The 17,204-nt window shown below is 35.6% G+C and overlaps 5 protein-coding genes across 5 annotated transcripts; all 5 read left to right on the top strand.

Moving 5' to 3' along the window:
* Window positions 1–493: 493 nt before the first annotated feature.
* LOC136837690 (buccalin-like) lies at window positions 494–1,808 on the top strand. Its single transcript, XM_067102562.1, has 2 exons — window positions 494–609; window positions 1,082–1,808. Exons 1-2 carry the CDS (start codon window positions 598–600, stop codon window positions 1,724–1,726), a joined length of 657 nt encoding a protein of 218 aa, XP_066958663.1. The 5' UTR covers window positions 494–597; the 3' UTR covers window positions 1,727–1,808.
* Window positions 1,809–5,305: 3,497 nt separating this feature from the next.
* LOC136837654 (uncharacterized) lies at window positions 5,306–6,010 on the top strand. Its single transcript, XM_067102529.1, has one exon. It carries the CDS (start codon window positions 5,306–5,308, stop codon window positions 6,008–6,010), a length of 705 nt encoding a protein of 234 aa, XP_066958630.1.
* A 755-nt stretch (window positions 6,011–6,765) lies between these two features.
* LOC136837653 (buccalin-like) lies at window positions 6,766–8,263 on the top strand. Its single transcript, XM_067102528.1, has 2 exons — window positions 6,766–6,777; window positions 7,733–8,263. The coding sequence occupies exons 1-2, from the start codon at window positions 6,766–6,768 to the stop codon at window positions 8,261–8,263; spliced, it is 543 nt and encodes a 180-aa protein (XP_066958629.1).
* A 3,576-nt stretch (window positions 8,264–11,839) lies between these two features.
* On the top strand, window positions 11,840–12,544 carry LOC136837652 (uncharacterized). The gene has a single exon (XM_067102527.1). It carries the CDS (start codon window positions 11,840–11,842, stop codon window positions 12,542–12,544), a length of 705 nt encoding a protein of 234 aa, XP_066958628.1.
* A 757-nt stretch (window positions 12,545–13,301) lies between these two features.
* On the top strand, window positions 13,302–14,739 carry LOC136837651 (buccalin-like). Its single transcript, XM_067102526.1, has 2 exons — window positions 13,302–13,313; window positions 14,182–14,739. The coding sequence occupies exons 1-2, from the start codon at window positions 13,302–13,304 to the stop codon at window positions 14,710–14,712; spliced, it is 543 nt and encodes a 180-aa protein (XP_066958627.1). The 3' UTR covers window positions 14,713–14,739.
* Window positions 14,740–17,204: the final 2,465 nt, after the last annotated feature.

Genomic DNA, 17,204 nt, shown 5'->3' with positions numbered 1-17,204 from the left:
TTTGGAACCTATGCCTGAATGGATGGATAATGGGTGACAGTGATATTATCCATTCAACCACCGATGGCAATGATTCGAACCAGTGCCTTAATGTACTGACAATGGGTGACAGTGACATTATTCATTCAGCCACCGATGGATAAAGTTGTTTTATATATTAAGAAAAACCAATGTGTAATGCTTTGGCATATAAAATAATGAGGGAATATATTGTACATATAAAAACCTGAACCATTTTTCAGTTCATTCAGATTGGTCCGTAATATATATGAAGAGCTGATGAAACTTTCAAGAAAAGCAAAAAAAGAATCGTCTCATGACAGATTCGCCAAGATCTAGTTCTTCCCGCTGTTTAGCTTTCTTATTTTTCTCCTGGAGTGGCGCAATAAAAAATGGAAACTTGAGCGAAAGATAATAATAGACATCCTGTTGGCTCTGATTTTCATAGATTAAACGTCATTTCTCGAAGAGAGACTTTCCAAGGTTACTTCCCAAAGCGAATGTCACATCAGGTGTCGACTGGCTATAAAAGGGAGAGTCTTTAGACAGTCGACACTCACTCAACCACCAGTGGCCACTGAACATCGACGTTCAATCATGAAGACTCTGGTAAGCTGCAAAAGAAATTACTTTAGTGCAGATACATCAAAACGTATGTAGATCACATATAAGGAAAATATACAAAAATCCCCTCTCTCTCTCTCTCTCTCTCTCTCTCTCTCTCTCTCTCTCTCTCTTTTATATATATATATATATATATATATATATATATATATATATATATATATATATATATATATATATATATATATATATATATATTATATATATATATATATATTATATATATATATATATATATATATATATATATACGTGTGTACGTTTCAAGTATAAGCAGTAAGAAATTATTATCATTAACCTATCATGGTATCTTGTGTGCTAGAGGATATAACCAAGCAGGGAAAATAAAGTACTTTACAATAAATAAGTATGATCTAGGTTATTGTACCATAAGAATGGATATATTGCTAGAATTACAATATTCTATCAGAAGTATGAAGAGTTGTCTTATTTCCAGGTGATTGTGCTCTTGGCGGCTGCCGCTTGCGCTACTGAAATTGAGAAGCGAGAGGCGGAGCCTGGTTATGGAGGCTATGGCCATGTGACTCATTATCATCGTCCTTCTTATGGCTATTCTCATCACTATGGCAAGAGATCTGCTGATCCTGAACCTGAAGCTGAACCTTCCTATGGTTATGGAAATTCCTATGGGTACCGCAGTTACCGTCCAGTGGGTGGGTATTCTCATCACTATGGCAAGAGATCTGCTGATCCTGAACCTGAAGCTGAACCATCCTATGGTTATGGAAACTCTCATGGTTACCGCAGCTACCGCCCAGTGAGCTATTCTCATCACTATGGCAAGAGATCTGCTGATCCTGAACCTGAAGCTGAGCCTTCCTATGGCTATGGAAACTCCTATGGGTACCGCAGTTACCGTCCAGTGGGCTATGGGTATTCTCATCACTATGGCAAGAGATCTGCTGATCCTGAACCTGAAGCTGAACCATCCTATGGTTATGGAAACTCCTATGGTTACCACAGCTACCGCCCAGTGAGCTATTCTCATCACTATGGCAAGAGATCTGCTGATCCTGAACCTTCTTATGGCTATAGACGTCCATATTATACTCCAGTCTACCACAGGCCATCTTATGGTTAGAACTATGGTGGATACCATTGAGCTACCAAGCACCTCACCATGAATCATAGAATGTTGATTGATGAGTGATTCATATCTCGAATAAAATATATATTATGCAACATTTACTTTCTTTCCCGTTCATTAGCATTTTTAAGTCTAGCTAAAGGTGGCAGAGAAAATTGGTATAATTCTGGAAATATACATCTTTAGAAGATGTGAAGTATCGATAATCAATATATTTCCCTTTTCAAGTTATAATTGTGAGAAGAAATTTGTATTACTGTTAAGGCTGACTAAATATATGGGGGATGGTTTAAGAATTTGCTCTTGGAGAGTATTCCTAAAGGGACTAACTCTTTGTGCAGACTAAATCAGTTGGGTGTATTTAGTCCTGAAACAATCGCTAAAATTTCTTCTAACAGACCTCTGATCCTATAACTATATAACTTACACCATTAACATTTGCCCTAACATGATTTAGAATTGAATGATATTTTGTGTTCAAATGTTTAATTGTTGTCAATATCATTTCTGATGTGTGTGTGTGTGCATTTACGTATGATCTGGTTAATTACTTTTGATAATGCTGGGTTCAGCATGTATTTATTATCTTACTGAAACTTCCTACCGTAGAACTTCCATAATTCAGTTTATTGCTTTTGTCGATATGGGTGATGAACAATGGTAGCTGTAAATTACTACTGAGAAACTTTTTTGTGGCCTTCTTAATTTTACTAAACGATTTCATGTAAATTATTATAGAAGCTTAAAGTGAAATTTCATAGCTATTTTTTTTTACAATTATATTAATATTGCATTGATTTTAATGATAAATTTAACATCGAAAGTCTTTAACCCTAAAGAAGAATCGTAAAACAAAATAAAAGATAACTAGAAGGTCTTGTTGATTTAAAAACAAAGCTTCAAGAAAAATATTGGGTATCAGATGGCACATAGAGTAGGTCATGCTACAATAAGGGAAGTTACCGAAGATTCACATGGAAATAGATTATGATGAAAGGGAAATGAATATGGCTTGAACATGTCCTTCACACCACCTCAGGGAGAATAACTACTGCACGATTGTGTTAGCTAGGCTCCTGTGGCACCAAGAGCGTTGATAGACCCAGACCTGCAAGGATGAAACCTATGAGACGAGAGCCTGGAGATAAGTGTGGATTAGAAGTTTAATCAATATTTACAAGAGGTCTTTAGTGTCGCTCAACGTTAAATTTAATGATGATGATAATGATGGGAATGGAATTATGAAAATAAAAGCAGTTTTAAAATGCTCCCTATCTTTCATTTCATTTGACTTATTTATTTTTCGTAAACAATACTGAATATATATATATATATATATATATATATATATATATATATATATATATATATATATATATATATATATATATATATATTTATATATATATATATATATATATATATATATATATATATATATATATATATATATATATATATATATATATGTATATATATAAACACGTTACACCACAAATAACCCATTATTATCGGGTCATTTTGTCTTAGGACAAACTTATAGCCAAATTGTATCTCAACTGGCTTGAATAGAAGCTATGCCTCTGTGGGTTGATACAACTATGAGATTCAGAGCCTTTGTCCCGGTGTTTTGACAAAGATATTACTTAACCTTAGTTTACTTTACATCCCTACCTAATTTTCGGCACCATTCTTTATTACTTATATTAGAAAAAAAGTATATTCATAAGAATAAACAAAGCAGCCGAAGCCAGTGGCGGAACACTCTAATTTATGGGTTCAAAGTTATACGTGACGTAAACATATGACGTCCCGACTCCTCCCACAAACTGTCTCTGAAATTCTGAATGTATATTTGTACCTTGTCAAGGCTTCAAGAATGGCGGCTATGATAAGTCATTGTCCCCGTGGTTGCAGGACAGCTTTTGTGATTCGACTTGCACAGTTGTTTAGAAGTGAGGAGGCTCTTGGCAAACCCTACGTAAGCTTGAACAGGCAAATGAATTATAGGGCCCTTTTTTGGGTAAGGAGCACACTCGGACCTCCAAGGCTACCAAGTTTTCGTCATTTGTTGACTTCCATAAGGTGCAGAAAGATAATTATATATGCTCTTTAAAGCAATAGTTGTTGATTTCTTAGTAAAATATAACTTGCGGAACAACGTTAAAACTTGCTTTTCCAAAAACAAAAAACGAAACCAAAAAAATGTCATGGGTTATAATACATCACTGAATGACCTCTATAGGTCCCAATGCTTGGGCTTAGCCCGAAACGCCATAATCCACCCATTGATTATAATGTCAAGTTTCCTCATATGTAATTATGTTAAATAAAGAGTCCATGTAAGGGCATGCCATTTCCTATGATCGCTCCTGTCCTCTTAGTGACAGATACAACAATGGCTGAGCTGTAACATTATATTGAAAGTTGTTTTCATATTCCACAGAATATTACCGGCATGGTAGTTCGATTGTTGGTAGGCTTTTAAATACCAAGATTACTTGCACACTAAAAAGTATAAGTATACTCGGTCCTTCAATTTGCTCACTTGAATGATTCTTAATTGAAAGTGATGAATTGGCAGATCATCCAATTACGACCTACAATAAGCAACTGTTTGTCTCTAAGATTAGACGAAGTCATTCTGGACTCATAAAACCTGATAATAATAAGCGAATGAAAATATTAACAGTAATTAGCTGCTCGTACATTATGCAGCAAAAGTCAAGAGACCATTTTTATTTTCCCCTTTTTCGGACGCCAAGGGTACAATAAAGTGAATCCACCCAATTGCAAATGTATAGTAACAAGCATTGTCGTCTTTCGAACGAAAAATAGCCTATAGAAGATGGGTTACAGGACCTTGGCTGTATACTGTACTATAGGATATATATATATATATATATATATATATATATATATATATATATATATATATATATATATATATATATATATATATATATATATATATATATATATATATATATATATATATATATATATATATATATATATATATATAAGTTAAGTATACCTTAGTTTAACCAGACCACTGAGCTGATTAACAGCTCTCCTAGGGCTGGCCCGAAGGATTAGATTTATTTTACGTGGCTAAGAACCAATTGGTTACCTAGCAACGGGACCTACAGCTTATTGTGGAATCCGAACCACATTATAGTGAGAAATGAATTTCTATTCCCAGAAATAAATTCCTCTAATTCTTCATTGACCGGTCGGAGAATAGAACACGGGCCAACAGAGTGCTAGCTGAGAACGGTACCCACCAGTCCAATGAAGTCCTTATATATACATATATATCTGTGTGTGTGTGCTGATGTTGCAATTTTTTCCAGGCCTTACGAACACGTTGGATTTATCATGGGCATGACTTTGGAGGCGGTGAAGAAAGTAGTCAATTGTGCCACCGCGTCCCCACCTCCACCCCGCCCCCCCTCGACACCTGCAGCATCACCAGCACCACCTGTCTTCGACAACTAAACAGTTGGGGCCATTCACCGTTTCATTCACCAAAAGTTTACTGAGAAGCAGTTTTTCACAGTTAGTACCCTGATGGTTGACCTTAAGACTGCCAACATCATTCCGGAGGAGACGTCAGAGTCTCCAGTACTGTGGCTCATGCAGGCAATGGGATTTCGGTATCGGACACCTCAACAAAAGGTGTACATGAGGAAGGAATCACTCGACATCGTGTGCCGGCGGATCGGTGCTCTCCGAGCTCTACGGCACCACCGGGAGGAGGGAAGACAGGTGGTATATGAGGACGAGACTTGGTTCACCACCCGGATGGGCCACAACAAGGAGTGGGTTGATACCACACAGGCTAACACCAGCGCCTCTTACAGCCGTCAAGTGCCACTCGGAGAAGGAGAGCGTTTCGTGGTAGTTGCAGTTGGCACGGCCAATGGCTTCGTAGAAGGGTCATACCGTTGGTGCCCAGCCAAGTCTAAAGAGGGCGACAACCACGAGGAAATGAATATCGAGCTTTTCCACCAGTGGCTAACAACACAACTCCTGCCATCCCTCCCTGAGCCATCAGTACTTGTGATAGACAATGCTCCATATCACATCACACTAACGGAAGATAGTCGTTGCCCTACATCGGCCACCAAACGGGAGAACCACATCAAATGGCTGGAGCATCGTAGGATACCTTTCCCAGCAGGAGCCACACGCCCAGAGCTACTTCTTAAGGAGTACTGGTTGTATTTCATTGTTGCCAGAGGTTTAGACTTTTTCACGAATAGCCATCGATAAGGAGGCAAGTTAATGACGTCATAAGTTACGTCATTATATCTTCGAAAGTCATTCCTCTGAGTTTGCTGGCGATGTCTACAAGAAGTCGGTGTTACTCTTAAAATTACCAGAATTATGCAACTTTCGTAATACAGAATAGTGAAAAATTAGGTAGGGATGTAAGATACCCTGTGACAAAGTGTCATCTTTGTCAGGCACGTTGATAAAATTTTATTCGGAAAAACATCGGTGACACCGGCTGTGAATCTCATAGCAGTTAATAGGGATATTATCAATTCAGACATCAATGGGAATGCAATCACACATCATTTTAGAAAAATCATCGTATTGCACTATGACAGTGGATAAACATAGTTCAAAGTTATTAATTATGATAGCATAAATGCATAGAACTTTGCGCTTTACATAATTTAATTCAGACTTTACAATCAATACAAAATTATCATAGAAATAAGGAGACACTGAAAGGAAAGAAAATTCAACGTGATGAATACGTCCAGCTTTTGCTCTTTCATGTTTGCTTTATTTTTCTGTCGTAGCTCGTGCAGTATAAAAGCAAACTTGAGGTGAAGATAAAAATAGCCAAGTTATTGGCTTGTATTTTCTTACATTTAAAGTTATTTATCGAAGAGAGACTTTCCAAGGTTACTTCCCAAAGCGAATGTCACTTCAGATCTCGGCTGACTATAAAAGGGAGAGTCTTAATACAGTCAGCACTCACTCAACTACCAGTGGCCACTGAACAGCTTTCAGTCATGAAGACTCTGGTAAGTTAAAGAAGAAATTCAGTATAAGCTCGATGATGAAGATTTGTATGCATTCACATAAAAGTCAAGTGAATATATGTCATAACACCCATTGAATATATACCTATATATTTACATATATACTGAATATATATATATATATATATATATATATATATATATATATATATATATATATATATATATATATTATATATACATATACACATATACACACAACACAATATATATATATATATATATATATATATATATATATATATATATATATATATATATATATATATATATATATATATATATATATATATATATATATATATATACATATATATATATATATATATATATATATATATATATATATATATATATATACATCATATATGAGATGTAAGAGTGTGCGTGTTTCCTTCATATCCAAACTCTATAGAAATAAGCATATTTCGAATAAGCAATACTATTATTAAACTATTAAAGGGGGAAAAAGAAAAAATTTTAATACACATGATACATTCCAATATTTTTCATAAAAAGTAAGTAAGAATGATCCAGGCCTGTGGTTGGTTCCCACTCTTTTCTGGCTAGAGGCACCCCTGCTAAGTCTTTCAGTGGCACTGTAACAAAGTTTGGTCCCTGGATAAATTGAAAAGTATACTGTATAGTTACAGGCATAATGTTACCTAAGTATCAGTTCCACTGCTACCAGGGGTGAGATAGATAGAACTGATGATACAACAAATATTTATACACTTTTAATAATTAATTTTTTCCAAAATACGCTGACGTACCCCCATTTGATCAAACGGCGCCCTATGGAAGTACAGCACAATATTCAGAAACCACTGATCCAGAATATTGTATAAAAAATTGATATTTCTCTAGGATTACCAATATATTGTTAATCAACCACTATAGATCTATACAGAAGCATGAAAAATTGTCATATTTCCAGGTGATTGTGCTCTTGGCAGCTGCCGCTTGCGCTACTGAAATTGAGAAGCGAGAGGCGGAGCCTGGTTATGGAGGTTATGGCCATGTGACCCACTATCATCGTCCTTCTTATGGCTATTCTCATCACTATGGCAAGAGATCTGCTGATCCTGAACCTGAAGCTGAAGCATCCTATGGCTATGGAAACTCTTATGGTTACCGCAGCTACCGCCCAGTGAGCTATTCTCATCACTTTGGCAAGAGATCTGCTGATCCTGAACCTGAAGCTGAACCATCCTATGGCTATGGTAACTCTTATGGTTACCGCAGCTACCGCCCAGTGAGCTATTCTCATCACTATGGCAAGAGATCTGCTGATCCTGAACCTGAAGCTGAACCATCCTATGGCTATGGAAACTCCTATGGTTACCGCAGCTACCGCCCAGTGAGCTATTCTCATCACTATGGCAAGAGATCTGCTGATCCTGAACCTTCTTATGGCTATAGACGTCCATATTATACTCCAGTCTACCACAGGCCATCTTATGGTTAAAATTGTGGTGGATACCATTAAGCTACCAAGCACCTCACCATGAGTCATAGAATCTTGATTGATGAGTGATTCATATCTCGAATAAAATATATATTATGCAATAGTTAATTTCTTTCCCGTTCATTAGCATTTTTAAGTCTAGCTAAAGGTGGCAGAGAAAATTGGTATAATTCTGGAAATATACATCTTTAGAAGATGTGAAGCATCGATAATAAATATATTTCCCTTTTTAAGTTATAATTATGAGAAGAAATTTGTATTACTGTTAAGGCTGACTAAATACATGGGGATGGTTTGAGAATTTACTCTTGGAGAGTATTCCTAAAGGGACTAACTCTTTGTGCAGACTAAATCAGTTGGGTGTATTTAGTCCTGAAACAATCGCTAAAATTTCTTCTAACAGACCTCTGATCCTATAACTATATAACTTACACCATTAACATTTGCCCTAACATAATTTAGAATTGAATGATATTTTGTGCTCAAATGCTTAATTGTTGTCAATATCATTTCTGATGTGTGTGTGTGTGTGCATTTACGTATGATCTGGTTAATTACTTTTGATAATGTTGGGTTCAGCATGTATTTATTATCTTACTCAAACTTCCGACAGTGGAACTTCCATAATCTAGTTTATTGCTTTTGTCGATATGGGTGATGAACAATGGTACCTGTAAATTACTACTGAGCAACTTCTTTGTGGCGGTCTTAATTTCCCTAAACGATTTCGTGTAAATTATTATAGAAGCTTAGAGTGAAATTTCATAGCTTTTTTTTTTTTACAATTATATTAATATTGCTTTAATTTTCATGATGAATTTAACATCAAAAGTCTTTAACCATAAAGAAGAATCGTAAAACGAAATGAAAGATAACTAGAAGATCTTGTTGATTTAAAAACAAAGCTTCAAGAAAAATATTAGGGGTCAGATGGCAGATATACTAGGTCATGCACAATAAGGGAAGTTACTGAAGATTCACATGGAAATAGATTATGATGAAAGAGAAATGAATGTGGCTTGAAGATGTCCTTCACACCACCTCAGGGAGAATAACTACAGCACGATTGTGTTAGCAAGGCTCCTGTGGCACCAAGAGCGTTGATAGACCCAGACCTGCAAGGATGAAACCAATGAGACGAGAGCCTGGAGATAAGTGTGGATTACAAGAAGTTAAATCAATATTTACAAGAGGTCTTTAGTGTCGCTCAACGTTAAATTTAACAATGATGATAATGATGGGAATGGAATTATGAAAATAAAAGCAGTTTTAAAATGTTCCATATCTTTCATTTCATTTGACTTATTTATTTTTCGTAATCAATACTGAATATATATATATATATATATATATATATATATATATATATATATATATATATATATATATATACATATATACATATATATATATATATATATATATATATATATATATATATATATATATATATATATATATATATGTATATATATATATATATATAAACACGTTACACCACAAATAACCCATTATTATCGGGTCATTTTGTCTTAGGACAAACTTATAGCCAAATTGTATCTCAACTGGCTTGAATAGAAGCTATGCCTTTGTGGGTTGATACAAATATGAGATTCAGAGCCTTTGTCCCGGTGTTTTGACAAAGATATTACTTAGCCATAGTTTACTTTACATCCCTACCTAATTTTCGGCAGCATGCTTTATTGCTTATATTAGAAAAAAAGTATATTCATAAGAATAAAATAAAGCAGCCGAAGCCAGTGGCGGAACACTCTAATTTATGGGTTCAAAGTTATACGTGACGTAAACATATGACGTCCCGACCCTCCCACAAAGTGATGACGACAAACAGCTGTCTCTGAAATTCTGAATGAATATTCGTACCTTGTCAAGGCTTCAAGAATGGCGGCTATGATAAGTCATTGTCCCCATGGTTGCAGGACAGCTTTTGTGATTCGACTTGCGCAATTGTTTAGAAGTGAAGAGGCTCTTGGCAAACCCTACGTAAGCTTGAACAGGCAAATGAATTATAGGGCCCTTTTTTGGGTAAGGAGCACACCCAGACCTCCAAGGCTACCAAGTTTTTTCGTCATTTGTTGACTTCCATAAGGTGCAGAAAGATAATTATATATGCTCTATAAAAACAATAGTTTTTGATTTCTTAGTAAAATATAACTTGCGGAACAACGTTAAAACTTGCTTTTCCAAAAACAAAAAAAAAAACAAAAAAAATGTCATAGGTTATAATACATCACTGAATGACCTCTATAGGTCCCAATGCTTGGCTTATATGAAACGCCATAATCCACCCATTGATTATAATGTCAAGTTTCCTCATATGTAATTATGTTAAATAAAGGGTCCATGTAAGGGCATGCCATTTCATATGATCGCTCCTGTCCTCTTAGTGACAGATACAACAATGGCTGACCTGTAACAATATATTGAAAGTTGTTTTCATATTCCACAGAATATTACCGGCATGGTTGTTCGATTGTTGGTAGGCTTTTAAATACCAAGATTTCTTGCACACTAAAAAGTATAAGTATACTCGGTCCTTCAATTTGCTCACTTGAATGATTCTTAATTGAAAGTGATGAATTGGCAGATCATCCAATTACGACCTACAATAAGCAACTGTTTGTCTCTAAGATTAGACGAAGTCATTCTGGACTCATAAAACCTGATAATAATAAGCGAATGAAAATATTAACAGTAATTAGCTGCTCGTACATTATGCAGCAAAAGTCAAGAGACCATTTATTTTTCCCCTTTTTCGGACGCCAAGGGTACAATAAAGTGAATCCACCCAATTGCAAATGTATAGTAACAAGCATTGTCGTCTTTCGAACGAAAAATAGCCTATAGAAGATGAGTTACAGGAGTTGGCTGTATACTGTACTATAGGATATATATATATATATATATATATATATATATATATATATATATATATATATATATATATATATATATATATATATATATATATATAATATATATATATATATATATATATATATATATATATATATATATATATAGTTATAACCAGACCACTGAGCTGATTAACAGCTCTCCTAGGGCTGGCCCGAAGGATTAGATTTATTTTACGTGGCTAAGAACCAATTGGTTACCTAGCAACGGGACCTACAGCTTATTGTGGAATCCGAACCACATTATAGCGAGAAATGAATTTCTATTCCCAGAAATAAATTCCTCTAATTCTTTATTGGCCGGTCGGAGAATCGAACGTGGGCCAACAGAGTGCTAGCTGAGAACGGTATCCACCCGTCCAATGAAGTCCTTATATATACATATATATCTGTGTGTGTGTGCTGATGTTGCAATTTTTTTCCAGGCCTTATGAACACGTTGGATTTATCATGGGCATGACTTTGGAGGCGGTGAAGAAAGTAGTCAATTGTGCCACCGCGTCCGCCCCCCCCCCACGCCCCCTCGACACCTGCAGCATCACCAGCACCACCTGTCTTCGACAACTTTACAGATGGGGCCATTCACCGTTTCATTCACCAAAAGTTTACTGAGAAGCAGTTTTTCACAGTTAGTACCCTGATGGTTGACCTTAAGACTGCCAACATCATTCCGGAGGAGACGTCAGAGTCTTCAGTACTGTGGCTCATGCAGGCAATGGGATTTCGGTATCGGACACCTCAACAAAAGGTGTACATGAGGAAGGAATCACTCGACATCGTGTGCCGGCGGATCGGTGCTCTCCGAGCTCTACGGCACCACCGGGAGGAGGGAAGACAGGTGGTATATGAGGACGAGACTTGGTTCACCACCCGGATGGGCCACAACAAGGAGTGGGTTGATACCACACAGGCTAACACCAGCGCCTCTTACAGCCGTCAAGTGCCACTCGGAGAAGGAGAGCGTTTCGTGGTAGTTGCAGTTGGCACGGCCAATGGCTTCGTAGAAGGGTCATACCGTTGGTGCCCAGCCAAGTCTAACGAGGGCGACAACCACGGGGAAATGAATATCGAGCTCTTCCACCAGTGGCTAACAACACAACTGCTGCCATCCCTCCCTGAGCCATCAGCACTTGTGATAGACAATGCTCCATATCACATCACACTAACGGAAGATAGTCGTTGCCCTACATCGGCCACCAAACGGGAGAACCACATCAAATGGCTGGAGCATCGTAGGATACCTTTCCCAGCAGGAGCCACACGCCCAGAGCTACTTCTTAAGGAGTACTGGTTGTATTCCATTGTTGCCAGAGGTTTAGACTTTTTCACGAATAGCCATCGATAAGGAGGCAAGTTAATGACGTCATAAGTTACGTCATTATATCTTCGAAAGACATTCCTCTGAGTTTGCTGGCGATGTCTACAAGAAGTCGGTGTTACTCTTAAAATTACCAGAATTATGCAACTTTCGTAATACAGAATAGTGAAAAAATTAGGTAGGGATGTAAGATACCCTGTGACAAAGTGTCATCTTTGTCAGGCATGTTGATAAAATTTTATTCCGGAAAAACACCGGTGACACCGGCTGTGAATCTCATAGCAGTTAATAGGGATATTATCAATTAAGACATCAATGGGAATGCAATCACACATCATTTTAGAAAAATCATCGTATTGCACTATGACAGTGGATAAACATAGTTCCAAGTTATTAATTATGATAGCATAAATGCATACAACTTTGCGCTTTACATAATTTAATTCAGACTTTACAATCAATACAAAATTATCATAGAAATAAGGAGACACTGAAAGGAAAGAAAATTCGACGTGATGAGTACGTCCAGGTTTTGCTCTTTCATGTTTGCTTTATTTTTCTGTCGTATCTCGTGCAGTATAAAAGCAAACTTGAGGTGAAGATAAAAATAGCCAAGTTATTGGCTTGTATTTTCTTACATTTAAAGTTATTTATCGAAGAGAGACTTTCCAAGGTTACATCCCAAAGCGAATGTCACTTCAGATCTCGGCTGACTATAAAAAGGAGAGTCTTAATACAGTCGGCACTCACTCAACCACCAGTGGCCACTGAACAGCTTTCAGTCATGAAGACTCTGGTAAGTTAAAGAAGAAATTCAGTATAAGCTCGATGATGAAGATTTGTATGCATTCACATAAAAGTCAAGTGAATATATGTCATAACACCCATTGAATATATACCTATATATTTACATATATACTGAATATATATATATATATATATATATATATATATATATATATATATATATATATATATATATATTTATATATACATATATACATATATATATATATATATATATATATATATATATATATATATATATATATATATATATATATATATATATATATATATATATATATACGTCATATGTAAGATGTGTGTGCGTGTTTCCTTCATATCCAAACTATATAGAAATAAGCATATTTCGAATAAGCAATACTAATATTAAACTATTAAAGGGGGAAAAAGAAAAAAATTTTAATACACATGATACATTCCAATATTTTTCATAAAAAGTAAGTAAGAATGATCCAGGCCTGTGGTTGGTTCCCACTCTTTTCTGGCTAGAGGCACCCCTGCTAGGTCCTTCAGTGGCACTGTAACAAAACTTTGGTCCCTGGATAAATTGAAAAGTATAATGTATAGTTACAGGCATAATGTTATCTAAGTATCAGTTCCACTGCTACCAGGGGTGAGATAGATAGAACTGATGATACAACAAATATTTATACACTTTTAATAATTAATTTTTTCCAAAATACACTGAGGCACCCTCATTTGATCAAACGGCGCCCTATGGAAGTACAGCACAATATTCAGAAACCACTGATCCAGAATATTGTATAAAAAATTGATATTTCTCTAGGATTACCAATATATTGTTAATCTACCACTGTAGATCTATACAGAAGCATGAAAAATTGTCATATTTCCAGGTGATTGTGCTCTTGGCAGCTGCCGCTTGCGCTACTGAAATTGAGAAGCGAGAGGCGGAGCCTGGTTATGGAGGTTATGGTCATGTGACCCACTATCATCGTCCTTCTTATGGCTATTCTCATCACTATGGCAAGAGATCTGCTGATCCTGAACCTGAAGCTGAACCATCCTATGGCTATGGAAACTCTTATGGTTACCGCAGCTACCGCCCAGTGAGCTATTCTCATCACTATGGCAAGAGATCTGCTGATCCTGAACCTGAAGCTGAACCATCCTATGGCTATGGAAACTCTTATGGTTACCGCAGCTACCGCCCAGTGAGCTATTCTCATCACTATGGCAAGAGATCTGCTGATCCTGAACCTGAAGCTGAACCATCCTATGGCTATGGAAACTCCTATGGTTACCGCAGCTACCGCCCAGTGAGCTATTCTCATCACTATGGCAAGAGATCTGCTGATCCTGAACCTTCTTATGGCTATAGACGTGCATATTATACTCCAGTCTACCACAGGCCATCTTATGGTTAAAATTGTGGTGGATACCATTAAGCTACCAAGCACCTCACCATGAATCATAGAATGCTGATTGATGAGTGATTCATATCTCGAATAAAATATATATTATGCAATAGTTAATTTCTTTCCCGTTCATTAACATTTTTAAGTCTAGCTAAAGATGGCAGCGAAAATTGGTATAATTCTGGAAATATACATCTTTAGAAGATGGGAAGCATCGATAATCAATATATTTCCCTTTTCAAGTTATATTTGTGAGAAGAAATTTGTATTACTGTTAAGGCTGACTAAATACATGGGGGATGGTTTGAGAATTTACTCTTGGAGAGTATTCCTAAAGAGACTAACTCTTTGCGCAGGCTAAATCAGTTGGGTGTATTTAGTCCTGAAACAATCGCTAAAATTTCTTCTAACAGACCTCTGATCCTATAACTATATTACTTACACCATTAACATTTGTCCTAACATAATTTAGAATTGAATGATATTTTGTGCTCAAATGATTAATTGTTGTCAATATCATTTCTGATGTGTGTGTGTGTGTGCATTTACGTATGATCTGGTTAATTACTTTTGATAATGTTGGGTTCAGCATGTATTTATTATCTTACTCAAACTTCCGACAGTGGAACTTCCATAATCTAGTTTATTGCTTTTGTCGATATGGGTGATGAACAATGGTACCTGTAAATTACTACTGAGGAACTTCTTTGTGGCGGTCTTAATTTCACTAAACGATTTCGTGTAAATTATTATAGAAGCTTAGAGTGAAATTTCATAGCTATTTTTTTTACAATTATATTAATATTGCATTAATTTTCATGATGAATTTAACATCAAAAGTCTTTAACCGTAAAGAAGAATCGTAAAGCGAAATGAAAGATAACTAGAAGGTCTTGTTGATTTAGAAACAAAGCTTCAAGAAAAATATTAGGGGTCAGATGGCACATAGAGTAGGTCATGCTACAATAAGGGAAGTTACCGAAGATTCACATGGAAGTAGATTATGATGAAAGGGAAATGAATGTGGCTTGAACATATCCTTCACACCACCTCAGGGAGAATAACTACTGCACGATTGTGTTAGCTAGGCTCCTGTGGCACCAAGAGCGTTGATAGACCCAGACCTGCAAGGATGAAACCTATGAGACGTGAGCCTGGAGATAAGTGTGGATTAGGAGAAGTTAAATTAATATTTACAAGAGGTCTTTAGTGTCGCTCAACGTTAAATTTAATGATGATGATAATGATGGGAATGGAATTATGAAAATAAAAGCAGTTTTAAAATGCTCCCTATCTTTCATTTCATTTGACTTATTTATTTTTCATAAACAATACTGAATATATATATATATATATGAAATATATATATATATATATATATATATATATATATATATATATATATATATATATATATATATATATATTACATTGTTGGAAACACCACAAATAACCAGTATAAAAATTATTATGAGAATCAATAAAATTACAATAAAATGGTCATTTTGTCTTAGGACAAACATAAAAAATATGAAAATAAAACTTGAGTGAAATGTAAACAATTATACTCACAAAGTAAAATTTTTTATAGCCAAATTGTATCATCTCAACTGAAATTAAAGGTCAGTCTGTTTTGAATTGAAGTCTATATCTGTGGGTAGTTTGTTTGATACTAATTTTAAATGATTTTTATGTTTGTGTTTTTCAGTTAGATCTGTCTCACCTTTTATTTCATTTTATATTCCGTTAGGTGTTTTGACAAAGATATTATTAATATATATATATATTATATATATATATATATATATATATATATATATTTATAAACACGTTACACCACAAATAACCCATTATTATCGGGTCATTTTGTCTTAGGACAAACTTATAGCCAAAAAAAAGTATATTGGGTTGATACAACTATGAATTCAGAGCCTTTGTCCCGGTGTTTTGACAAAGATATTACTTAACCTTAGTTTACTTTACATCCCTACCTAATTTTCGGCACCATTCTTTATTACTTATATTAGAAAAAAAGTATATTCATAAGAGTAAAATAAAGCAGCCGAAGACAGTGGCGGAACACTCTAATGTATGGGTTCAAATTTATACGTGACGTAAACATATGACGTTCCGACTCCTCCCACAAGGTGATGACGACAAACAGCTGTCTCTGAAATTCTGAATGAATATTCGTACCTTGTCAAGGCTTCAAGAATGGCGGCTATGATAAGTCATTGTCCCCGTGGTTGCAGGACACCTTTTGTGATTCGACTTGCACAGTTGTTTAGAAGTGAGGAGGCCCTTGGCAAACCCTACGTAAGCTTGAACAGGCAAATGAATTATAGGGCCCTTTTTTGGGTAAGGAGCACACTCGGATCTCCAAGGCTACCAAGTTTTCGTCATTTGTTGACTTCCATAAGGTGCAGAAAGATAATCATATATGCTCTATAAAGCAATAGTTGTTGATTTCTTAGTAAAATATAACTTGCGGAACAACGTTA

The sequence above is a fragment of the Macrobrachium rosenbergii genome, chromosome 59 (assembly GCF_040412425.1).
Source record: "Macrobrachium rosenbergii isolate ZJJX-2024 chromosome 59, ASM4041242v1, whole genome shotgun sequence".
NCBI classification, from domain to species: Eukaryota; Metazoa; Arthropoda; class Malacostraca; order Decapoda; family Palaemonidae; genus Macrobrachium; species Macrobrachium rosenbergii.
Note: the sequence above shows the minus strand (reverse complement) of the source record. Positions and strands in the feature narration are given on the sequence as shown.

What these genes read in the sequence shown, in the direction of transcription:
- LOC136837654 (XM_067102529.1), top strand. Translation starts at nt 5,306, where the DNA reads ATGGTTGACCTTAAGACTGCCAACATCATTCCGGAGGAGACGTCAGAG.
- LOC136837652 (XM_067102527.1), top strand. Translation starts at nt 11,840, where the DNA reads ATGGTTGACCTTAAGACTGCCAACATCATTCCGGAGGAGACGTCAGAG.